We start from the raw sequence: 20114 nt of genomic DNA on the forward strand, positions 1-20114 counted from the left end.
TGCAGTTTGATCTCACTATCGTCAATGTAAAGTTATGGTGTGCTGGTATTAGAGTGTATATTTATATATTTTACTTATATCAAATATTTGGTTGGTTTGTGCTAATTACAGGGACTGTGTCGGGAGAAACTAGACATAATTGTCAGGAGGATGAAGGACATGCCCCGAGTGATGACTATGTCTCTCTACTTGCCAAACTGTGACAAGAAAGGCTTCTTCAAGCGCAAACAGGTTTTTAGTAATATATAACATACAATTACATTTTATATATATGTATATATATATATATATATATATATATATATATATATATATATATATATATATATATATATATATATATATACACACACACTGGTGGATGAAGTACCCAAACCATGTACTTCAGCTAAATTTAAGTAAAAATATGTAAAATATTACTCCAGTAAATGTAAAAGTGCTCCTTTTAAACTTTTACTTGAGTACAGGTACTCAAAAAAAGTATTTGCCTTACAATGTAATTAAGTATCCAAATTACTATAATTTATTATAGCTATAATGTCCTCTTATCATTTTTGTCACAAGACACTTGCTTAATCAACTCAGTTTATGTAAAAAGACTCAATGTTAGTCTTAGTACACCACTCTACTAATACAGTGATATTAATTAGTTCAACACTGAATTATATTTATTGAAATTATCATGAGCCCAAAACCTTATTTTCAACTACTTCCAAAAATTTGCACAAATAAGGCCATAGGTGTTATGGCAAGAGTCAGGAGTTTCATCCCTGAATGGTGGCTTGCTGCGTGCTTGAGCAGTTAAGTTTTTATCCACTCAGAAATAAAAAAGGATGAATTTGGCAAAATGTAGGTGAGTACAAATATATTTGACTTTGCAATGTAGTGAGGTTAAAGTAAAGGTCTCCCCAAATGGAAATATATATATATATATATATATATATATATATATATATATATATATATATATATATATATATATATATATATCTATCTATCTATCTATCTATCTATCTATCTATCTATCTATCTATATATATATATATATATATATATATATATATATATATATATATAGAGAGAGAGAGAGAGAGAGAGAGATAGAGAGAGAGAGAGAGAGATATAGATATATAGATATATATAAATATATATTAGATATATATATTTCCATTTGGGGAGACTTTTACTTTAACCTCACTACATTGTAAAGTCAAATATATTTGTACTCACCTTATGTTTATACAGCTTAACTGGCGTCTACCTGTGTAAAGGTTTATTGATTGCATATGATTTAGGAAGGCACACAACTCTCTATAGAGGACCTCATGGATGACAATGCATATCAGAACAAAAATCAAGCCATGAGGTCAAAGGAACTGCCTGCAGAGCTCAGAGAACAATCAGGGCAATCAGGAGAGAAGAGCCTTAGTAAGAGAGGTGACCAAGAACCCAATGGTCATGCTGACTGAGCCCCAGAGATCCTGTGTGGAGATGGGACAAAGTTCCAGAATGGCAACCTTCACTGCAGCTCTTTATGGCTTTATGGCAAAGTGACTAGAGAGAAGCCTCTCCTGCTTGGAGTTTGCCAATAGGCACCTAAAGGACAGGATTCTCTGGTCTGGTGAAAACAAGATTAAAATGTTTGGCCTCAATTCTAAATGTTATTTCTGGAGCCAATCTGGCACTGCTCATCATCTGTTTAAAACCCTCCCAAAAATAAAGTATGATGCATGATGATAAACATCATGCTTTGGGAGTATTTTTCTGACAGCTTGGAAAACTCTCATCAAGTCAAGAGTCAAGAAGCTTTTAATTGTCATTTCAACCATATACAGCTGACGCAGTACCCAGTGAAATGAGACAATGTTTCCCCAGAACGCTGGTGCTAAATAAAATTAACATAAATCTACATAACAGAAAATACAGAGCTAAGGACTAGTGTCCTCGCCACATAAAGTGCATCGTGTGCAACCTGGTGCAAACAGTGCAGGACAGACAAAGACAACACAAGACAGTGTAGGACAAAAACACAAAACACAAAATAGCACCGGCAGTAAACCTACCATATATTAAACAGTAGGTTGTGCAGGGAGAACTGAGTAGAGAAGTGTACTTGTAAGTAAACAAAATGCAAACAAGAGGATTTGTGCAAAACAGCAATAGCAGCTGTTTTTTGCACAAGGATGTGCAAAAACAGCATGTAAACAGCATATAACAGTTTGTAATAATATAGTAATATAATATGGGTGGTGCTAAAGACATGGATGTGTGAATGAGTATGAGTGTGTGTTTGAGTCCAGGTTGTACAGATCAGTAACACAGTTGAGTGTGTGTGCATGAGTTCAGTTCTGTGTGTTGAGGAGCCTGATGGCTTAAGGGAAAAAAAACTGTTGCACAGCCTGTATGTGACAGCCCGAATTCTTCGAAACCGCTTCCCTGATGGTAGGAGAGTGAAAAGTGTGAGGGGTGTGTGGTGAGAGAGACTTCTCAGCTGTCCTCACTATCCTCTGTTGGGTCTTGCAATCCAAGACAATGCAGTTCCCAAACCAGGCAGTGATGCAGCTGCTTAGGATGCTCTCAATGGCCTCTGAAGAACATGGTCAGGGGTGGGGGGTAGAGATGGGCTTTCCTCAGCCTTCTCAGAAAGTAGAGACACTGCTAGGCTTTCTTGGTGATGGAGCTGGTGTTGAGCAACCAAGTAATGCCTGATAAACACCAAGGAATCTGGTGCTCTTGACAATCTCCTTGGAGGATCCATTGATGACAGTGGACAATGGCCTCTCTGTGCTCTCCTGAAGTCAACTCTTTAGTTTTGTCAACGTTCAGAGACAGGTTGTTGGCTCTACACCAGGCTGTTAACTGTTTCACCTCCTCTCTGTATGCTGACTCATTGTTTTTGCTGATGAGACCCACCACGGTTGTGTCATCGGCGAACTTGATGATGTGATTCAAGCTGTGCATTGCTACACAGTCCTAAGTCAGCAAAGTGAACAGCAGTGGACTCAGCACACAGCCCTGAGAGCCCCAGTGCTCAGTTTGGTGATTCTGGAGATGCTGTTCCCAGTCTCCCAGTCAGGAAGTCCACGATCCAGATACAGAGGGAGATGTTCAGGCCCAGTAGGCTCAGCTTCTCAAATAGGTGCTGAGGGATGATTGTGGTGAATGCTGAGCTGAAGTATATAACAGCATTTATACATATACATCCTTATTGTCCAGGTGGGTGAGGCCAGATGAAGGGTTGTGGAGATGGCATTGTCTGTGGAACGGTTTGGACGATACGTGAAAAGCATTTGGTCCAGTGAGGGTGTACGATGGGTGTAAGTGCAACGGGACAATAGTCATTGAGGCAGGAGACTGTAGACTTCTTCGGCACGGGGAAGATGGTTGTCGTCTTGAAGCACGTAGGAACAACAGCGCTGCTCAGGTGCACATGTTGGTAAAGACATCCATTAGCTGTACTGCACATCCCCTGAGCACTCTGTCAGCAGACCTCCGTGGGTTAATTCTGAGTTATCCTCACTTTAGCTGTGGTTAAACAGAGCATCTGGTCGTTGGGAGGAGGGATGGCCTTCCTCGCCGCCATGTTGTTCATGGCATTGGTATTCTCTCATAAGATTCGTGATATAGTAAGCTTGAAAGGTTCTCAGTTCACAGTTGTGTCTTGTCAGGGGTTATTTTGTGACATTTCTTGTCTTTATAATGTGCTTTATACCATCAGTTGTCTTGTGCCGAGATTTAATATCTCTTTAAGAAATGAAAGTTAGTCAACAGGAAAAATCTCAAGAACTGTAAATGTATTCCCAAATGAATTTTTCAAAACCATTAAAGGCTATGATGAAACAAGCTCTCATGAGGGCCAGGCCAGAAAAGAATGACTAAGAGCTTCCTCTGCTGCAGAGGATAGGTTTTTTAGAATTACCAGCTTCAGTAACTGCCAGTTTAGATAATGCTTCTTGGAGTTCATGTGGCAGACATAGAGAACTGCAGCAAAAAAAAACAAAGAGCAGAAGAGACTTGCTTTAGGCAAGAAACACGAGGACTAGACATTAAAACTTTCTTTCGGCTTCTCCTATTGGGGGTCGCCACAGCAGATCCTCCGCATGTTTGATTTGGCTCATGTTTTTACGCTGGATGCCCTTCCTAACGCAACCCTCCCCAATTTATCTAGGCTTGGGACCGGCACTAAAAGTGGCTGGGGTTGGTTCCCTGACCGGGGATCAAATCCGGGCCGCAGCAGTGAGAGCACCACATCCTAACCACTAGACCACAAGGGAACCTTCACAAGGACAAGACATTAGATAAGTGGAAATCTGTCTGATGTGTCCACATTTGAGCTTTTTAGTTCTAACCACTATGTCTTTGTTAGATATACAGAGGGTGAACAGACGGACACAAAATGTGTGGTTCCCACTGTGAAGCATGAAAGAGGAACACCTGGTGTGAGGTGCAGAAAGAGAGATTGTTTTATTCTTGGAGAATTCAATAATCACACATAGGGAAATAATTGGGTCACTTCAAACAGTATGTAACCTGCCAGACACATCCCCGGTCTTGCCTAAAGCAAATGTAATTTGTAGTTATGTGAAGCTTTGTGAGGATATGTTAATACCTGTGAAATTGTTTAGGTAATATTCTAACAGCAAACCCTGGGTTACAAAATCACTGAAGATTCTTCTGACAAAAAGAAGTAGGGTCTTTGGAGAGGGAGATACAGTAAAGCAGGGGTGGCCAACCAGTCAGAGTCATTTTTTACTGTGTTACCGCAAAGAGCCACATCATACACATGATGGGCACACATGAACATCACCCATTCCTTCCTCTTACACACACACACACACACACACACACACACACACACACACACACACACACACACACACCTCTGCTCAGCCAGATTTATTGTAAATGTCACACACCAACATAATGACAGAAATTGACTCCTACAGTTCTAAGACCACAGTCCAGTCATTTTCAACAATGAACATTGTGTGCACTGTCTCACACACAAACTCAGTTTAACCAAGTCCACAAACAAAAATATAATAATTTAGAATAGCGTTTTTCTTTTACTATGCATGGTACTTAGTGGGACTTTTGGCATTCCTTGCCTTGAACAACCCCCTTCAAATCTGCCTCGTATTCCTGTGTGCATGTGCGTGAGATGAATATACCGTAGGGGTGGGCAATTAATTTTTACAAGGGGCCACATGAGAAACCTGAATTGTGTCAGAGGGCCACACCAACGATAATATTTTAGGGATGCACCGAAATGAAAATTCAATTCAAAAGGCAATGAAATCCATAATTTTTTTTGTTATGCCTTTTGCCTTGGCACCATCACTGGAAAACTTTCCTGCCTTTTCAAAAACGTCCTCTACAGACTGAGTGCGCATGCTCGGATTGACTTTACTTTTCTGCGCCGCGTTCTTCTCATATTTAGAATGGCAATCGGGATGTTTGGATTTCAGGTGATAAATTAAACCCAACTTGGAAAAACTCTTTGCAGATACACCCTCTCTTGAAATTTCAGCATTGCATGTTTTGCAAATTGCTATCTGCACACCGCAGACATGTTGCTCTTATCCAGATAACCGTGTGCTGCTGCGCTTTTTTATTGCGTCTTTACAATTGTGTTTCTGCCGTGCTGTTTTGGTGATTTAGGTATTCCGGCCGAAGATTTTCGGTGCATCCCTGTAATTTATGATTGGCCTCACGCGGGCCGCACAGGGACATACAAAGGGCCGGATGTGGCCTGCGGGCCGTAGTTTGCCCAGGTCTGATATACCGCAAAGTTTCCCAGTAGGGGCAAGCTCATTTAAGTCTTAAAAATACCGTATTGAACTCAAGCAAATCGAACACGCACATTAAAAATCAATCACACACAAACTTTGACATGAACATAAGAGCCGCATGAAACCAGCCAAAGAGCCGCATGCGGCTCGCGAGCCACAGGTTGGCCACCCCTGCAGTAGAGTATTATAGGCAAAAAAAAATAATTAAGTGTGAAATTAAGAGGGCAACGCATCCTATAAGTAAAATCTTGGGTTAAAATTGAGAATGGGGAATTTAGGTTCTGTTTAGGAGGAGATAAGTTTAATATCAGGTAAGTATAGGAGGAAAAGGAATAATATAATTAGTTTGAATGGATTCTGTTGAGATTCATTGTGCAGTTCACTATCACTCGTGGAAACAAACAGAAGCGTTGCACATTTTGCTCTTCTCATTTGTCTTTTTATTCAGCATGAACTTAAACAAACACCGACTTGGACATCAAGAAAATGCAGCAGCATAACGTCATCACCCCAAAACCGCAATAACTTTAAATAAACCTATTGGTAATTTTAATGATGCCTTAATACAATGTATAAGAGCGCAATATTCCCACTTGCTCTTAGCTTACTGTGTTATCAGAAAGAACAACAAAACAAATAACACTTGTCTCTAATCTAAATAATGCAAATATAAATTTTAACACTCTTAAGTGCCAAAGATGTCTCGAACAAACTTCTTTAGTTTTTGCCTAGTGACTGGTTTTGTCATAATATCAGCAATCATTTCCTCAGTGGGACAATACACCAAGATTAACTTACCATCATTTACAGTTTCCCTTATAAAATGGTACCTGATATCAATGTGTTTGCACCTTTGCCTACAGATTGGATTTCTGGCTAATGCTATGGTACCTTGGTTGTCTTCTTACACCTTTGTTTTTGTTTATTGGTACCTGTCCATACCCTTAAGTAGCTGCTCCAAGTAGATACATTCCTGTAGAGCTGATGCTAAGGACATGTACAATGCTTCACAAGTAGATAATGCCACTGCTGTTTCCACTAGTGAATGCATTTCTTTGTCCATAGCATCCTTCCATTGCCTTGCTTTGTTAGATGTTATGGCATTCTGGTAAGTTTGTGGTACATCGCACACAACTCTGTAAACAACAGTCTATATATTTTTTAAGTTTGTCTTCTATATTCTCAGTCTCAAAATCTTGTAGATGAGCTGGTCTCCTCCTACTTCTTGGCGGGTTCCTTCTGACTACATTCTCAGCATCTTTGCCAGGCTGCGTGTGATCAGTATGTTCAGGCAAAGTCTCAGAAACACCACTTGCCTGGTACCTGCCTTGGCCTGGTACATTTTCTACATTTTTATAAATATCTTTCGCACTGCTAATGATGTTAGGATCTATATCCTCGAATTCGGTAAATGTCTCAAATGTTTGTGTTTCTCTTTCTTTGGTTGTCTTAGTTGTGAACTTTACCAACCTATGCTTTTGGACCTTCTCTGTGTTTGGATAGTACACTAAATAAGCTGGACAGTTTTTATCATAGCTGATGAACACACCTTGTTCACACCCAGATTCCAATTTGCCTTTCTCTTGTTTGTAAGCAAAACATTTCGATCCAAATTTCTGCATTTTGGAAACATCTGGCTTTCTGTCTGTAAATAACTCATATGGAGTTTTCTTTGTACGTCTACTGAAGCAACTGTTTCTCACATAAGATGATGTTTGCATTTCTATCAGTAAGCACCTGGTCATGTCATAGAGTGTTCTACAACCTCTTTCTGCTGTGCCATTCTGATGAGGTGAGTAGGGTGCAGACGTTTCATGTCTAATTTTATTCTTTGTTAATAATGCCTGAAAATTTCGACGCATAAATTCAGTGCCGTTATCTGAACGGATGCACTTGATTTCTCCATAAGGTGCTATGTCAGCTAGAAATTTTTCTGTGGCTTGAATTGTGTCTCCCTTGCACTTCAGAAAATACACTAACACAGTACCAGAATAGTCATCTGTATATGTCGTTTGACTGAGTCGTTTGACTGTGCATATCTGTGTCCCTCTTTGCTCTTTGTTGACATGGGGCTGGCTAAATCAGTATGAATTAGTTCTAAGGGTTCTTTGCCTTTCTGTCTGGCTCCCTGTTTCTTGTCCTAGTGAATTTTCCTTGTGTACATACTTCACATAATCAATTATTTCTGACTCTGTTCTGTTTTATCTCCATGCCTCTAACTACACCTTGTAACATTTGGATATAGTCATAGTTACAATGACCCAAAATTTCGTGCCAAGTTTGTAAATCATCAATGCTCTCTTCAACAGTTGGCAAATAATAAAAATTTCCACTTTCATGAATGTCAAACCTGCTGCTGTCTTTGGTAAACATATGACTGTTCCCTCTTTTGAAGGTTATTGTTGCTCCACCATTTGTTGCCCTCGTAACTGAGCAAATATCATGTGGGTATGTAGGCATGTATAAAGCATCCCGTAGCTGAACTCTGTGATGTTGTCCAGTGTCATCTAGGAAGAAAATCACAGCTGTTCCTCTTTGTTTAGCCATTCCGCTGCATTTTGTCCCATCTGCTAATTGCACTGAATGAGTTTCAGGATGAAAAAAGCTGATAAAGTCTTAGAATTTCTTGATGTCATTTACAGTATGAGATGTCGCACCAGCGGCTACCATGATGCCTTTGATCTTTACATAGTCTGACATTCCTCCAGATTCAGAGTGCTCAGCTTTGAAGAGATGGTCTTTTTCATCTACAACATTTCTGGCGTCGTCTTGGCCTCCCCTTTTCTTACATAGAAATTCTGCATGTGTATTATTTTTGCAATGATTTCACCACACCCTCTTGAAACATTTTCTGGCTTTATATCCCTTTACCCCACATTTGTAACAGGTCACATTGGTATCCTAATATTTTCTGTCTTTAGCATATGACTTTAAAGGGCCTCTTGCTTGTCTCGTGTGTGCTTTCATAACATTATCTGTGGATTCTGTTTTCATTTTCTCCGCCTCCTCATAAATTCTCAATCTTCTTTTAAAGTCTATGCATGTAATGTTGTCCTTATTTTGGGTTTGTGGACGGCTAGCGGCTTGAAATAATCTGGTAGTGCACAGAGAATCATGGCAATAGTCAATCCATCACTCATGGTTTCTCCCGCATCTCTCAATGCTGTAATGATGTTTTCTGCTTTTATCATATGTAGCTGGGTTAACGATGTGTACATATTTATTATCCATGGCTTGCTTTTCCCCGAATAATGCTCTTTCAGTATTTTCAGGGCTTTTCTACCATTATCAGCTGCTTCATGTCTTATAAGCGATAGGCTTTTATCATCTATAAGTCGTATTAATTCAGCATAGCAATCAGCATTCTTCTGCCCGTCTTTGATTAGCTGTTCTGCATTAGCATCAACAGGTTCTTGTAAAATAGTTTCTTTTAGCTTTAGAGTATGCAAATAGCCAAGGAATCTTTTTTCCCAAAGGTCATATTTCTCTTCAGATCCATCAAACAGAAACTGCGGTGCCAGAAACCCTGCCGCTCTACTTGCCATTTTGTAGAATCGCTGTTGTTGTTCCTAATATGTGTCTCTTGGTAAGCTAGTTCATTAGCCTTTTCAATAACGCGTAATACCTTGGGTATAAGGATTCAAAGTTCTCAAAAACCCTTCAATTTGCATATAGGGCTAAGCGAGGATGCTTTTACACTTAGTGCGAAGTATTAAGTGTAAAAGCATCCTCGCTTAGCCCTTCAATTTGCATATAGGGCTAAGCGAGGATGCTTTTACACTTAATACTTCGCACTTGGATAAGCCGAACACATTTACTTAAAATACCATTCAGCCACATATGTTAATCGAGAAGCTAATTAGTGAATTTGGGTTGTTATCAAGTCTTGCAGGATGAATTTTAGATTTGCTTGTACAAAGAACACAGAGCGTTAATGAATTGTTTTTCGAATGGTTGGTGTCATCTACTGGGTCATCACAAGGATGTGTTCTCTCTCCTTTATTATTTATTTTGTACACAAATATTGTATGAGAAGTTTTAGAAATAGGCATATTATACAATTTTCTAATGATTCTGTAATTGTTAGCTTACTTAGTGAGGAGGACTCTATGCATAGTCCTGTGGTTGATGATTTTATCATTTGGTGTCAGAATGCTATTTTGAAGTTCTGGATAAATAAATTGTCCTTTACTCCAAATACTGATGCTTTGTGGAAAAAAGGGCAACAACGACTACATTGTTTGCGGAAACTAGCATCATTTAATGTGGATAAAACATTGATGTGCATGTTTTACAGATCCTACATTAAGTCTCTGTTATATTTTCATTGTTGTGTTGGTTAATTTTCTTTTATGTGAAAAACAAATATTGTCTGGAGTGGATTGTTTATCAAGGATGTAAAATTACAGGGAGGAAGCAGATGACTATAACCCAGTTATACCATAGGTGTTGGGTAAAGCCCAGGGCATTTTGTTAGATAATTTTCACCCTCTGTATCAAGAGTATACTACTCTCTGGCAAGTGGTATCAAACTCCTAGTAGTAAAACAACTCGTTTTAGACTTTCATTTATCCCATCGGCTAAAGTTTTTACATTAAAGGTAAAACTTTTTTTTACTTTTTTTTCTTACAAGACTGCTTTGACTGCACTGCACTGCACTGCACTGCTTTGACTGTCTTTGAAGCTGGAATTGCCAGTTTGGATGAAATGACTGACACTGTGACACCTTACAGTTTTTTTAAAGACGTGTGTGCCAACCACAACCTTGTGCACATTCAGTAACAACAAGCCATGGTTCACAGCCAAACTTAAACAACTTCGATATGCCATCGAGGATGCCTACAGAGGGGAGCAGGTTTTCACAGTGTGGGACAAATACGCATAACACAAAATACAAAATAGAGCTGACCAGTAAACCTACTGTATACTCTGATTATACAGTACTGTGCAAAAGAGGACACAATGCAGTGCACAAACAGCAGTAGCAGCAGTCGAGAGGTGCAAAAAACAGCATATAAACAGTATAATGTGATTAAATACAAATAATAAATAAATGGTGGAATGGATTGAGATGAGTTTCAGTTTCAGTTTAGTTCTGTGTTGAGGAGCATGATGGCTTGCGGGAAAAAGCTGTTGCACAGTCTGGATGTGACGGCCCGAATGCTTTCCTGATGGAAGAAGGGTGAAGAGTGTGTGTGAGGGGTGCTGCTGGCTTTGCAGATGCAGCGTGTGGTGTAAATGTACATGATAGAGGGGAGAGACAAAAAATCTTTTTTAGCTGTTCTCATGATCCTCTGAAGGGTCGCTGATCACCATCACATGACTGAATGACTACAGGCCTGTCACTCTGACATCTGTTGTCATGAAGACCTTCGAGCAGCTGGTATTGGCCCACCTAAAGAATATAACAGAACAGCTGCTGGATCCCTAATAGTTTGCCTACAGAGCAAACAGTTTGGTGGATGATGTAGTAAACATGGGGCTGCACTACATTCTGCAACACCTTGGCTTCTTAGGGACATACAGTATGCCCAGATTCTGTTTGTAAACTTAAGTTCTGATTTTAATACCATAATTCCGGAAATTCTCCACTCCAATCTCCTAAAACTCACTATACCCCCTGCTATCCATCAGTGGATAACCAGCTTCCTGACAGGCAGAAAACAACAGGTGAGACAGTATTTGTCCAGACAGCACTGGCACCCCTCATGGATGTGCCCTCTTCCCACTATTCTCCATGGTATTTTGCCTTTACACTAATGACTGCACATCCAGTGAATCAACTGTTAAACTCCTGAAATTTGCAGATGATACTACTCTCATTGGATTCATCCATGATGGCGACGAGTCTGCAAATCAGCAGTAGGTGAAGCGGCTCTTGCTGTGGTGCAATTAGAACAACCTAGAGCTGAATACGATCAAAACTGTGGAGATGATATTCGACTTTAAGAAACACCCCTTAACACTACTCCCCTCACAATATCCAACAGCCCTGTGTCATCTGTGGAGACCTTCAAGTTTCTGGCAACTACTATTTTCCAAGCCGTGAAATAGGAGTCCAACATAAAATTTATTTTTAAAAAAAGGCCATCAGAGGATGTAGTTTCTATGTCAATTAATGGTCTACCACACAAGCTGTTAATACAGTTCTACACTGCAGTCAATGAATGTGTCCTGTGTACATCCATCACCATTTGGTTTGGAGCAGCAACAAAACAGGAGAGGAACAGACTGCAGCAAACCGTTAAAACAGCAGAAAAAATCGTTGGTGCTCCCCTGCCCACTCTCCAGGACTTGTATTATACAATAACCGTTCGCACCCGGAACACAACCTCTTTTAACTACTTCCTTCTGGCAGGCGCAACAGAACTTTGTGCACCTACCAGCAACAGGAATTTTTTTTTCCACAGGCAATCACCCTCAATAACAACTGACCATAATTATATGCCCTGCTTCATATTTATAAGTACTGCGTTTTCAGAACAGTCAGTAATCACTTCATCCCCATATGTTACACACACTATTGCTGCTATATATTGTACAAAAGTTCTACTGTAACCTCTTTATCTTACATGATGCACAATACTGCTATTTGCACTACCATGCACGCTCACATTTTATGTACATTACTGATCTGTCATATACTCTGTATATTGTGTTCTATTTAAAACTCGTTTTGTCTATATTGTCTCATATTGTCTGTATTGTCTTGTATAGTCTATGTATAGTGTTATTTATGTCTGTATTTTTTGAGTGTCACCAACAGCTGGAATCAGACCCAAAAAACCTGATTCTAATTCTGATTCTGATGGGCTATAACAGCAGACAATTATGCAAAGATCCACGTCTGTCAGCCAAGAAAACTATGAGCTCAGCTGAACAGCTTAATAAAAAATGGTTTGATAAATCTCAATCTCTGCCGAGTCACACAGATTGTAGGTCTAGAATTTGGCCCAACTCAACCCTTGTGTCAACATTTCTGGAGGAACATTTTGCAACTAATTACGTTAATTGGCAACAAGTCAGTAACATGATTAGGCATTAAAAGTTTCTTAGAGAGAGAGAGAGAGAGAGAGAGAGAGAGAGTCTTCAGACCCTCAGGTGGCATTGCATTAAAAACATAATTCTGTAATGGAAAGCACTGCATAAAACACCTTTAGAAATCACAGTCTGTGAACACAGTTCACCATGTTCAGAAATAAAGAAATGTCTGGATGTCTGAAATGTCATCTGTTTTATGGTCAGATGAAGTCTGCATACCTAAAGGTATGGGAATCCATTAATGCCTATGGGATGGGCAGTTTGTACATCTGGAAAGCAGCATCAATTTTGAATGGTATATACAGTGGGTACAGAAAGTATTCAGACCGCCTTAAATTTACACTCTTTGTTATATTGCAGCCATTTGCTAAAATCATTTAAGTTCATTTATTTTCCTCATTAATGTACACATAGCACCCCACATTGACAGAAAAACACAGAATTGTTGACATTTTTGCAGATTTATTAAAAAAGAAAAACTGAAATATTACATGGTCCTAAGTATTCAGACCCTTGCTGGGACACTCATATATTTAACTCAGGTGCTATCCATTTCTTCTGATCATCCTTGAGATGGTTCTACACCTTCATTTGAGTCCAGCTGTGTTTGATTATACTGATTAGACTTGATTAGGAAAGCCACACACCTGTCTATATAAGACCTTACAGATCACAATGCATGTCAGAGCAAATGAGAATCATAAGGTAAAAGGAACTGCCTGAAGAGCTCAGAGACAGAAGGTTACAAAAAAAATTCTGCTACACTTAAGGTTTCTAGGAGCACAGTGGCCTCCATAATCCTTAAATGCAAGACGTTTGGGACGACTAGAACCCTTCCTAGAGCTGGCCGTCCGGCCAAACTGAGCTATCGGGAAAGAAGAGCCTTGGTGAGAGAGGTAAAGAAGAACCCAAAGATCACTGTGGCTGAGCTTCAAAGATGCAGTCGGGAGATGGGAAAAAGTTGTAGAAAGTCAACCATCACTGCAGCCCTCCACCAGTCGGGGCTTTATGGCAGAGTGGCCCGATGGAAGCCTCTCCTCAGTGCAAGACACATGAAAGCCTGCATGGAGTTTGCTAACACCTGAAGTACTCCAAGATGGTGAGAAATAAGATTCTCTGGTCTGATGAGACCAAGATAGAACTTTTTGGCCTTAATTCTAAGCAGTATGTGTGGAGAAAACCAGGCACTGCTCATCACCTGTCCATTACAGTCCCAACAGTGAAGCATGGTGGTGGCAGCATCATGTTGTGGGGGTGTTTTTCAGCTGCAGAGACAGGACGACTGGTTGCAATCGAGGGAAAGATGAATGCGGCCACTTACAGGGATATCCTGGACGAAAACATTCTCCAGAGTGCTCTGGACCTCAGACTGGGCCGAAGGTTTACCTTCCAACAATGTTGTTATCCAACAATATCGAAGGAGTGGCTTTACAACAACTCCGTGACTGTTCTTGAATGGCCCAACCAGAGCTCTGACTTAAACCCAATTGAGCATCTCTGGAGAGACCTAAAAATCGCTGTCCACCAATGTTTACCATCCAACCTGGCCGAACTGGAGAGGATCTGCAAAGAGGAAAGGCAGAGGATCCCCAAATCCAGGTGTGAAAAACTTGTTTTGTTTCCCAAAAAGACTCATGGCTGTATTAGATCAAAAGGGTGCTTCTACTTAATACTGAGCAAAAGGTCTGAATACTTAGGATCATGTGATATTTCATTTTTTCTTTTTTAATAAATCTGCAACAATGTCAACAATTCTGTTTTCTGTCAATATGGGGTGCTATGTGTACATTAATAAGGAAGAAAAATGAACTTAAAAGATTTTAGCAAATAGCTGCAATATAACAAAGAGTGAAAAATTTAAGGGGGTCTGAATACACTGTACATGTTTTAGAGCAACATATACTTCCATCCAGATGTCTTTTTTAGGGCCTTGCATATTTCAGCAAGACAATGTTTAACGCATATTGCATCTATTACAAGAGCAGGGTTTCGCAGTAAATGATTTATAGTGCTAAACTGGCCTGCCTGCAGTCCAGACCTTTCCCCATATTAATACATTTGGCACATATAAATAAAAAAATGCAACAAAAAGACCAAGGAGGGTTGAGCAGCTAGAATTCTGTATCAGACAAACATAGAACACTAGATCATCTTCTAGCAAGACTCCACCAACTAGTCCCTTCATTCCCAGACATATGTAGATTTTTTTAAAAGAAGAGTGGGATGCTAAAAAGTGATAAATTTGGCCCTGTCCTAACTTTTTTTTGAGATGAGTTGCAGCTATCAAATTCAAAATGATCTTATTTTTACCTTAAAATAATAGTTTGCAAGTCTAAAAATTTACATTTGTTGTTTATGTTCTATTGTGAATAAGATATGGGTTTATGAGATTTACAGATCATTGCATTCTGTTCCTATTTACAATGTACACAGTGTTTAAACAGTGTTTTTCAAATTGGGATTGGATTTTGTATAGTATCTACAGAGATGGTTAATGGTTTTTGCCTAACCATTAAACGTTAATTATTTTATGTTGCAGTGTAAGCCCTCCAGGGGGCGAAAGAGAGGCATTTGTTGGTGTGTAGACAAATATGGGGCCATGGTGCCAGAAACCGACTCCAGAGGAGGCAGCGTCCAGTGCAGAGACACAGAGAACAGCAGTAAAAACAAATGAAGAGTTTTGTTCTTGATTGCAGGTCTTTGATAACTTTTGCCATGATCTGTTAACTGTTAAATCATTTAAATAATCTGTTAAAGCCTCTCATAAACATATGTATAGATAAAGATAGAATACAACTTTGTATGCATCTCATTTGTATCCTTTCACAAATGTGTAAACTCTGTAGACAAAAGTATTGGGACACCTGGCATATGTGGTTATTTTTCAAACTGTTGTAACTGTTACAAAATTCAAGGTGCATAATACAGGATGTACAATATGTTTTTCGATGCAGTTAAGCATACAATTTTCCCTTCACTTAATATAGGAGACCCAAACCTGTTTAGTACGACAATGCCCCATATACAGTACAAAGTGAGCTCCGTGAAAATATACATGGGTTGGGGTGGCCTGCTATAGAGCTCTGAATATAATACCCTAGGATATTGGAACATTGACTGCAGTCAAGGCCTCTTAATTATTTGGATCTAAATGTAGTATAGGATGATCAAAAAGCACATGAATGCTACGATCAGGTGTCCACAAGATTTTATCTATATGTAGTATAGTAAGTTGTCTGAGAAAACCATTATTGACCCTATACCATATATAATTACTGTAACGTGTGTATGTGTGTGTGTGTGTGTGTGTGTGTGTGTATATATATATATATATATATATATATATATATATATATATATATATATATATATATATATATATATATATACTGTATTTTTGTGGACTTTAAGCCGCTCCTTTTTCCCACGTTTTTAACCCCGCGGCTTAAACAACGAAGCGGCTAATTTATGGATTTTTCCTGGGTTTTTCCCGGTTTCACAAACTTCAAGCCAAAAAACGGAGCGACATAACATTAGACCAATTAAATTTCCGAACGGAAACAAAAAAACGCACTTCACCTGTGTTCTGAGCTGCACGGAAAATAATAAGGACATATTCCTCGGCCTTGCACACATGCAGTAATACCGGAAAAATGCTGCGGCAGCCTATTCTCAAAATACCGCTCTGCTCTTAAAGGAGCCACAACATATTTCACCCGTTACACCGTGTAACAGACACTGTCTTTTGTTAAAGCCTGTGTAAAGTTCATTAGTTTCAATTTAGGCATAAAAGTATTTATGTTCAAAATAAAAATCTTTGTCAAATTCAGAGGGTGCGGCTTATATATGGGTGCGCTTAATTGTCCGGAAATTACGGTGTATATATATATATGTATGGTACACCTTGTGTGTCCAAACTTTTGGTCTGTACTGTATATATATTATATATACAGTACAGACCAAAAGTTTGGACACACCTTCTCATTCAAAGAGTTTTCTTTATTTTCATGACTATGAAAATTGTAGAGTCACACTGAAGGCATCAAAACTATGAATTAACACATGTGGAATTATATACATAACAAAAAAGTGTGAAACAACTGAAAATATGTCATATTCTAGGTTCTTCAAAGTAGCCACCTTTTGCTTAGATTACTGCTTTGCACACTCTTGGCATTCTCTTGATGCCTACTTTAAAGAACCAACAATATGACATATTTTCAGTTCACTTTTTTGTTATGTATATAATTCCACATGTGTTAATTCATAGTTTTGATGCCTTCAGTGTGACTCTACAATTGTCATAGTCATGAAAATAAAGAAAACTCTTTGAATGAGCAGGTGTGTCCAAACTTTTGATCTGTACTGTATATATTGTATATATATATACAGTATATTGTATATCTCATACAAATATATCTCACAAAAGTGAGTACATTATTATTATTATATACAATGTGCTTTTGCTAATTGAGATTTTATATATATATATATACGTATATAAGATGCCTTTGTAAATTGTGAAAATAGAACAACATAACATAAAATGAGAAAACCTACACAGAAAATTTTTTTTATGAGTGTTTAGATGTGGAACATGATTGAAAATGCACCTGAGGTTTTAAGAGATTTTGCCTTTAGTTTTCTTAAAAACTCCACAGTAAAATGATGTTTGAATATGGTGATTTAAATGATCAGATTTTCTGTTTCTTAAAGGAAACGCCGTTCTGAAGTGCCTTTACATGTATTTTGGTCGCTTCCAACACCCGTACCGTAAGTGTACGATTGGATGCGCAACACTAAACAAAGTGCTTAACCGTGTATTTTCAAGATGCGGCTGTCTTAACTTTTCTTGGGAACGAGTTCTTCTCTGCTCGCTGGCATGTTGTTTGTGTATCTCTATGGCAAACGCGCTGGGGAGGGGGCGGGCTGCGTTGTTCGAAACTATGGGAGCCAAGAGATTTTTATTAAAACAGATCGATGTAAACTACACATTGAGTTAATCGATAAAATCGATTTATCGCCCAGCCCTAATATATATATATATATATATATATATATATATATATATATATATATATATATATATATATATATATATACGTATATATACGTATATAAGATGCCTTTGTAAATTGTGAAAATAGAACAACATAACATAAAATGAGAAAACCTACACAGAAAATTTTTTTATGAGTGTTTAGATGTGGAACATGATTGAAAATGCACCTGAGGTTTTAAGAGATTTTGCCTTTAGTTTTCTTAAAAACTCCACAGTAAAATGATGTTTGAATATGGTGATTTAAATGATCAGATTTTTCTGTTTCTTAAAGGAAACGCCGTTCTGAAGTGCCTTTACATGTATTTTGGTCGCTTCCAACACCCGTACCGTAAGTGTACGATTGGATGCGCAACACTAAACAAAGTGCTTAACCGTGTATTTTCAAGATGCGGCTGTCTTAACTTTTCTTGGGAACGAGTTCTTCTCTGCTCGCTGGCATGTTGTTTGTGTATCTCTATGGCAAACGCGCGGGGGGAGGGGGGCGGGGCTGCGTTTGTTCGAAACTATGGGAGCCAAGAGATTTTTATTAAAACAGATCGATGTAAACTACACATTCGAGTTAATCGATAAAATCGATTTATCGCCCAGCCCTAATATATATATATATATATACACTAGGGATGCAACAATACAGTTAGCCCACGGTTCAATACATACCTCGTTTTTTTAACCACGGTTTTCGGTTCGGTTCGGTTCGGTTCGGTTCTATGTGCTTCGGTTTTATGTGCTTAACACATAAAAGTGTTTTTTGTTATTCTATGCTTAGGCACTAGGAACAGTAAGAGGTTAAGAAGAAACAAATAAAAACGATTTATTGCAATACTCCTTTATTTTACTTAAAAGCAAAGAAAAGTCCACTGGTTACTAGTGTTTTGTATAATATAAACATTTTTTATTTTAAAATTAACACTGAAATATCACAGCTGCAGATAGCCCATGTACAAACTGGGGAACACATAAATTCCTAAACATATTTGGCCTCCGCATCTTCCATGTATTCACTACATTTGTCAACTCTTCTGCCAAATGAGCGCTTGTATGACTTTCATACAGGGGACGGGTTTGGAGTACAGCGCTTTTCATTTCCCAATCCGACATGTAACAAACAGTTACAGTGAGGTAAGTCACGGTTGCCCACGAGGTCCAACCATCTGTGGTCAGAGCAATCAACACCCCCACTGCCTTTGTTATTTTCATGTGTCTCTCGGAATCAGTTGGGTATGTATGCTGGAAGGATTCAGCGAGGGTCTGTTGTTTTTTGGAGGACTTTATTACCTCTCTGCTATCCTGCCTTCAGACATTGATATTGCTGGGTGATGACGCCGCAGATGTGCAATCATATTGTAAGGGTTTCCATTTGAGTAGGCTACATGTGTAAAACAATGATTGCAGACAGTCATTTTTTTGTTTACCGTTTTTTCTTCCTCGGCATTATACTCAACAGCAAAACCGAAATGTCTCCACATCACAGATTTAAAAGATGCGGCACCTCCTCGTACTGTAGCCTCACTTCACCACCGCTAGCCATGTTAAAGTGTGGAATGATGGTTCAGCGCCCCCTAACTTTAGAGCATAGTGATTGAACATTGACTCGCGGGGAGGAGTTTCCTCATCTCAGCTCGTAGACTTACAGGCACACACAAACAGTCAATTCGGAGAGAAATAAAAAGCACATAAATTATTTAAACCTAAAACCGAAAAAAAACGCAATTCACAAGCGCATATTGAACCATGGATGTCGTACCGAACTGTTTAATATTATATTGAGAATTGTGGCATCCCTAATATATACACCGTAATTTCCGGACTATAAAGCGCACCCATATATAAGCTGCACCCACTGAATTTGACAAAGATTTAAATTTTTAACATAAATAAGCTGCACCTGTATATAAGCCGCAGTGTCTACACTGAAACTAATGAACTTTACACAGGATTTAACGAAAGACACTAAATGCAATATGTTGCGTTTCTAATAGAAGCATAGCGGTATTTTGGGAATAGCCTGCCACTGCATTCTTCCGGTATTACTGCATGTGTTTAAGTCTGAGGATTATGTCCTTATTATTTTCTGATGCTCATTTCTAAGTTTCTTTGACTAACCCATAACGCTGTTGCCAAGAAAAATAAAAAAGCACGAGTTTTGGAAACCTGTCTGTGCTTATATGATTTCTGTTGCAGTTAGCGAGCTCTCCCTTCACCCAGACTCAACGCGCTAC

General features: G+C 38.8%; 1 protein-coding gene across 1 annotated transcript in view; it reads left to right on the plus strand.

Annotated features, from left to right (window-relative positions):
- igfbp5a (insulin-like growth factor binding protein 5a) overlaps positions 1-15634 on the plus strand; it is a 31193-nt gene extending 15559 nt beyond the window's left edge. The window contains exons 3-4 of the mRNA XM_046858461.1: positions 112-231; positions 15373-15634. Of these exons, the coding sequence (XP_046714417.1) occupies positions 112-231; positions 15373-15507 (255 nt within the window). The 3' untranslated portion in view covers positions 15508-15634. The remainder of the gene's footprint in view (positions 1-111; positions 232-15372) is intronic.
- Positions 15635-20114: the final 4480 nt, after the last annotated feature.

Source organism: Silurus meridionalis, chromosome 1, assembly GCF_014805685.1.
Source record: "Silurus meridionalis isolate SWU-2019-XX chromosome 1, ASM1480568v1, whole genome shotgun sequence".
Classification (NCBI taxonomy): domain Eukaryota; kingdom Metazoa; phylum Chordata; class Actinopteri; order Siluriformes; family Siluridae; genus Silurus; species Silurus meridionalis.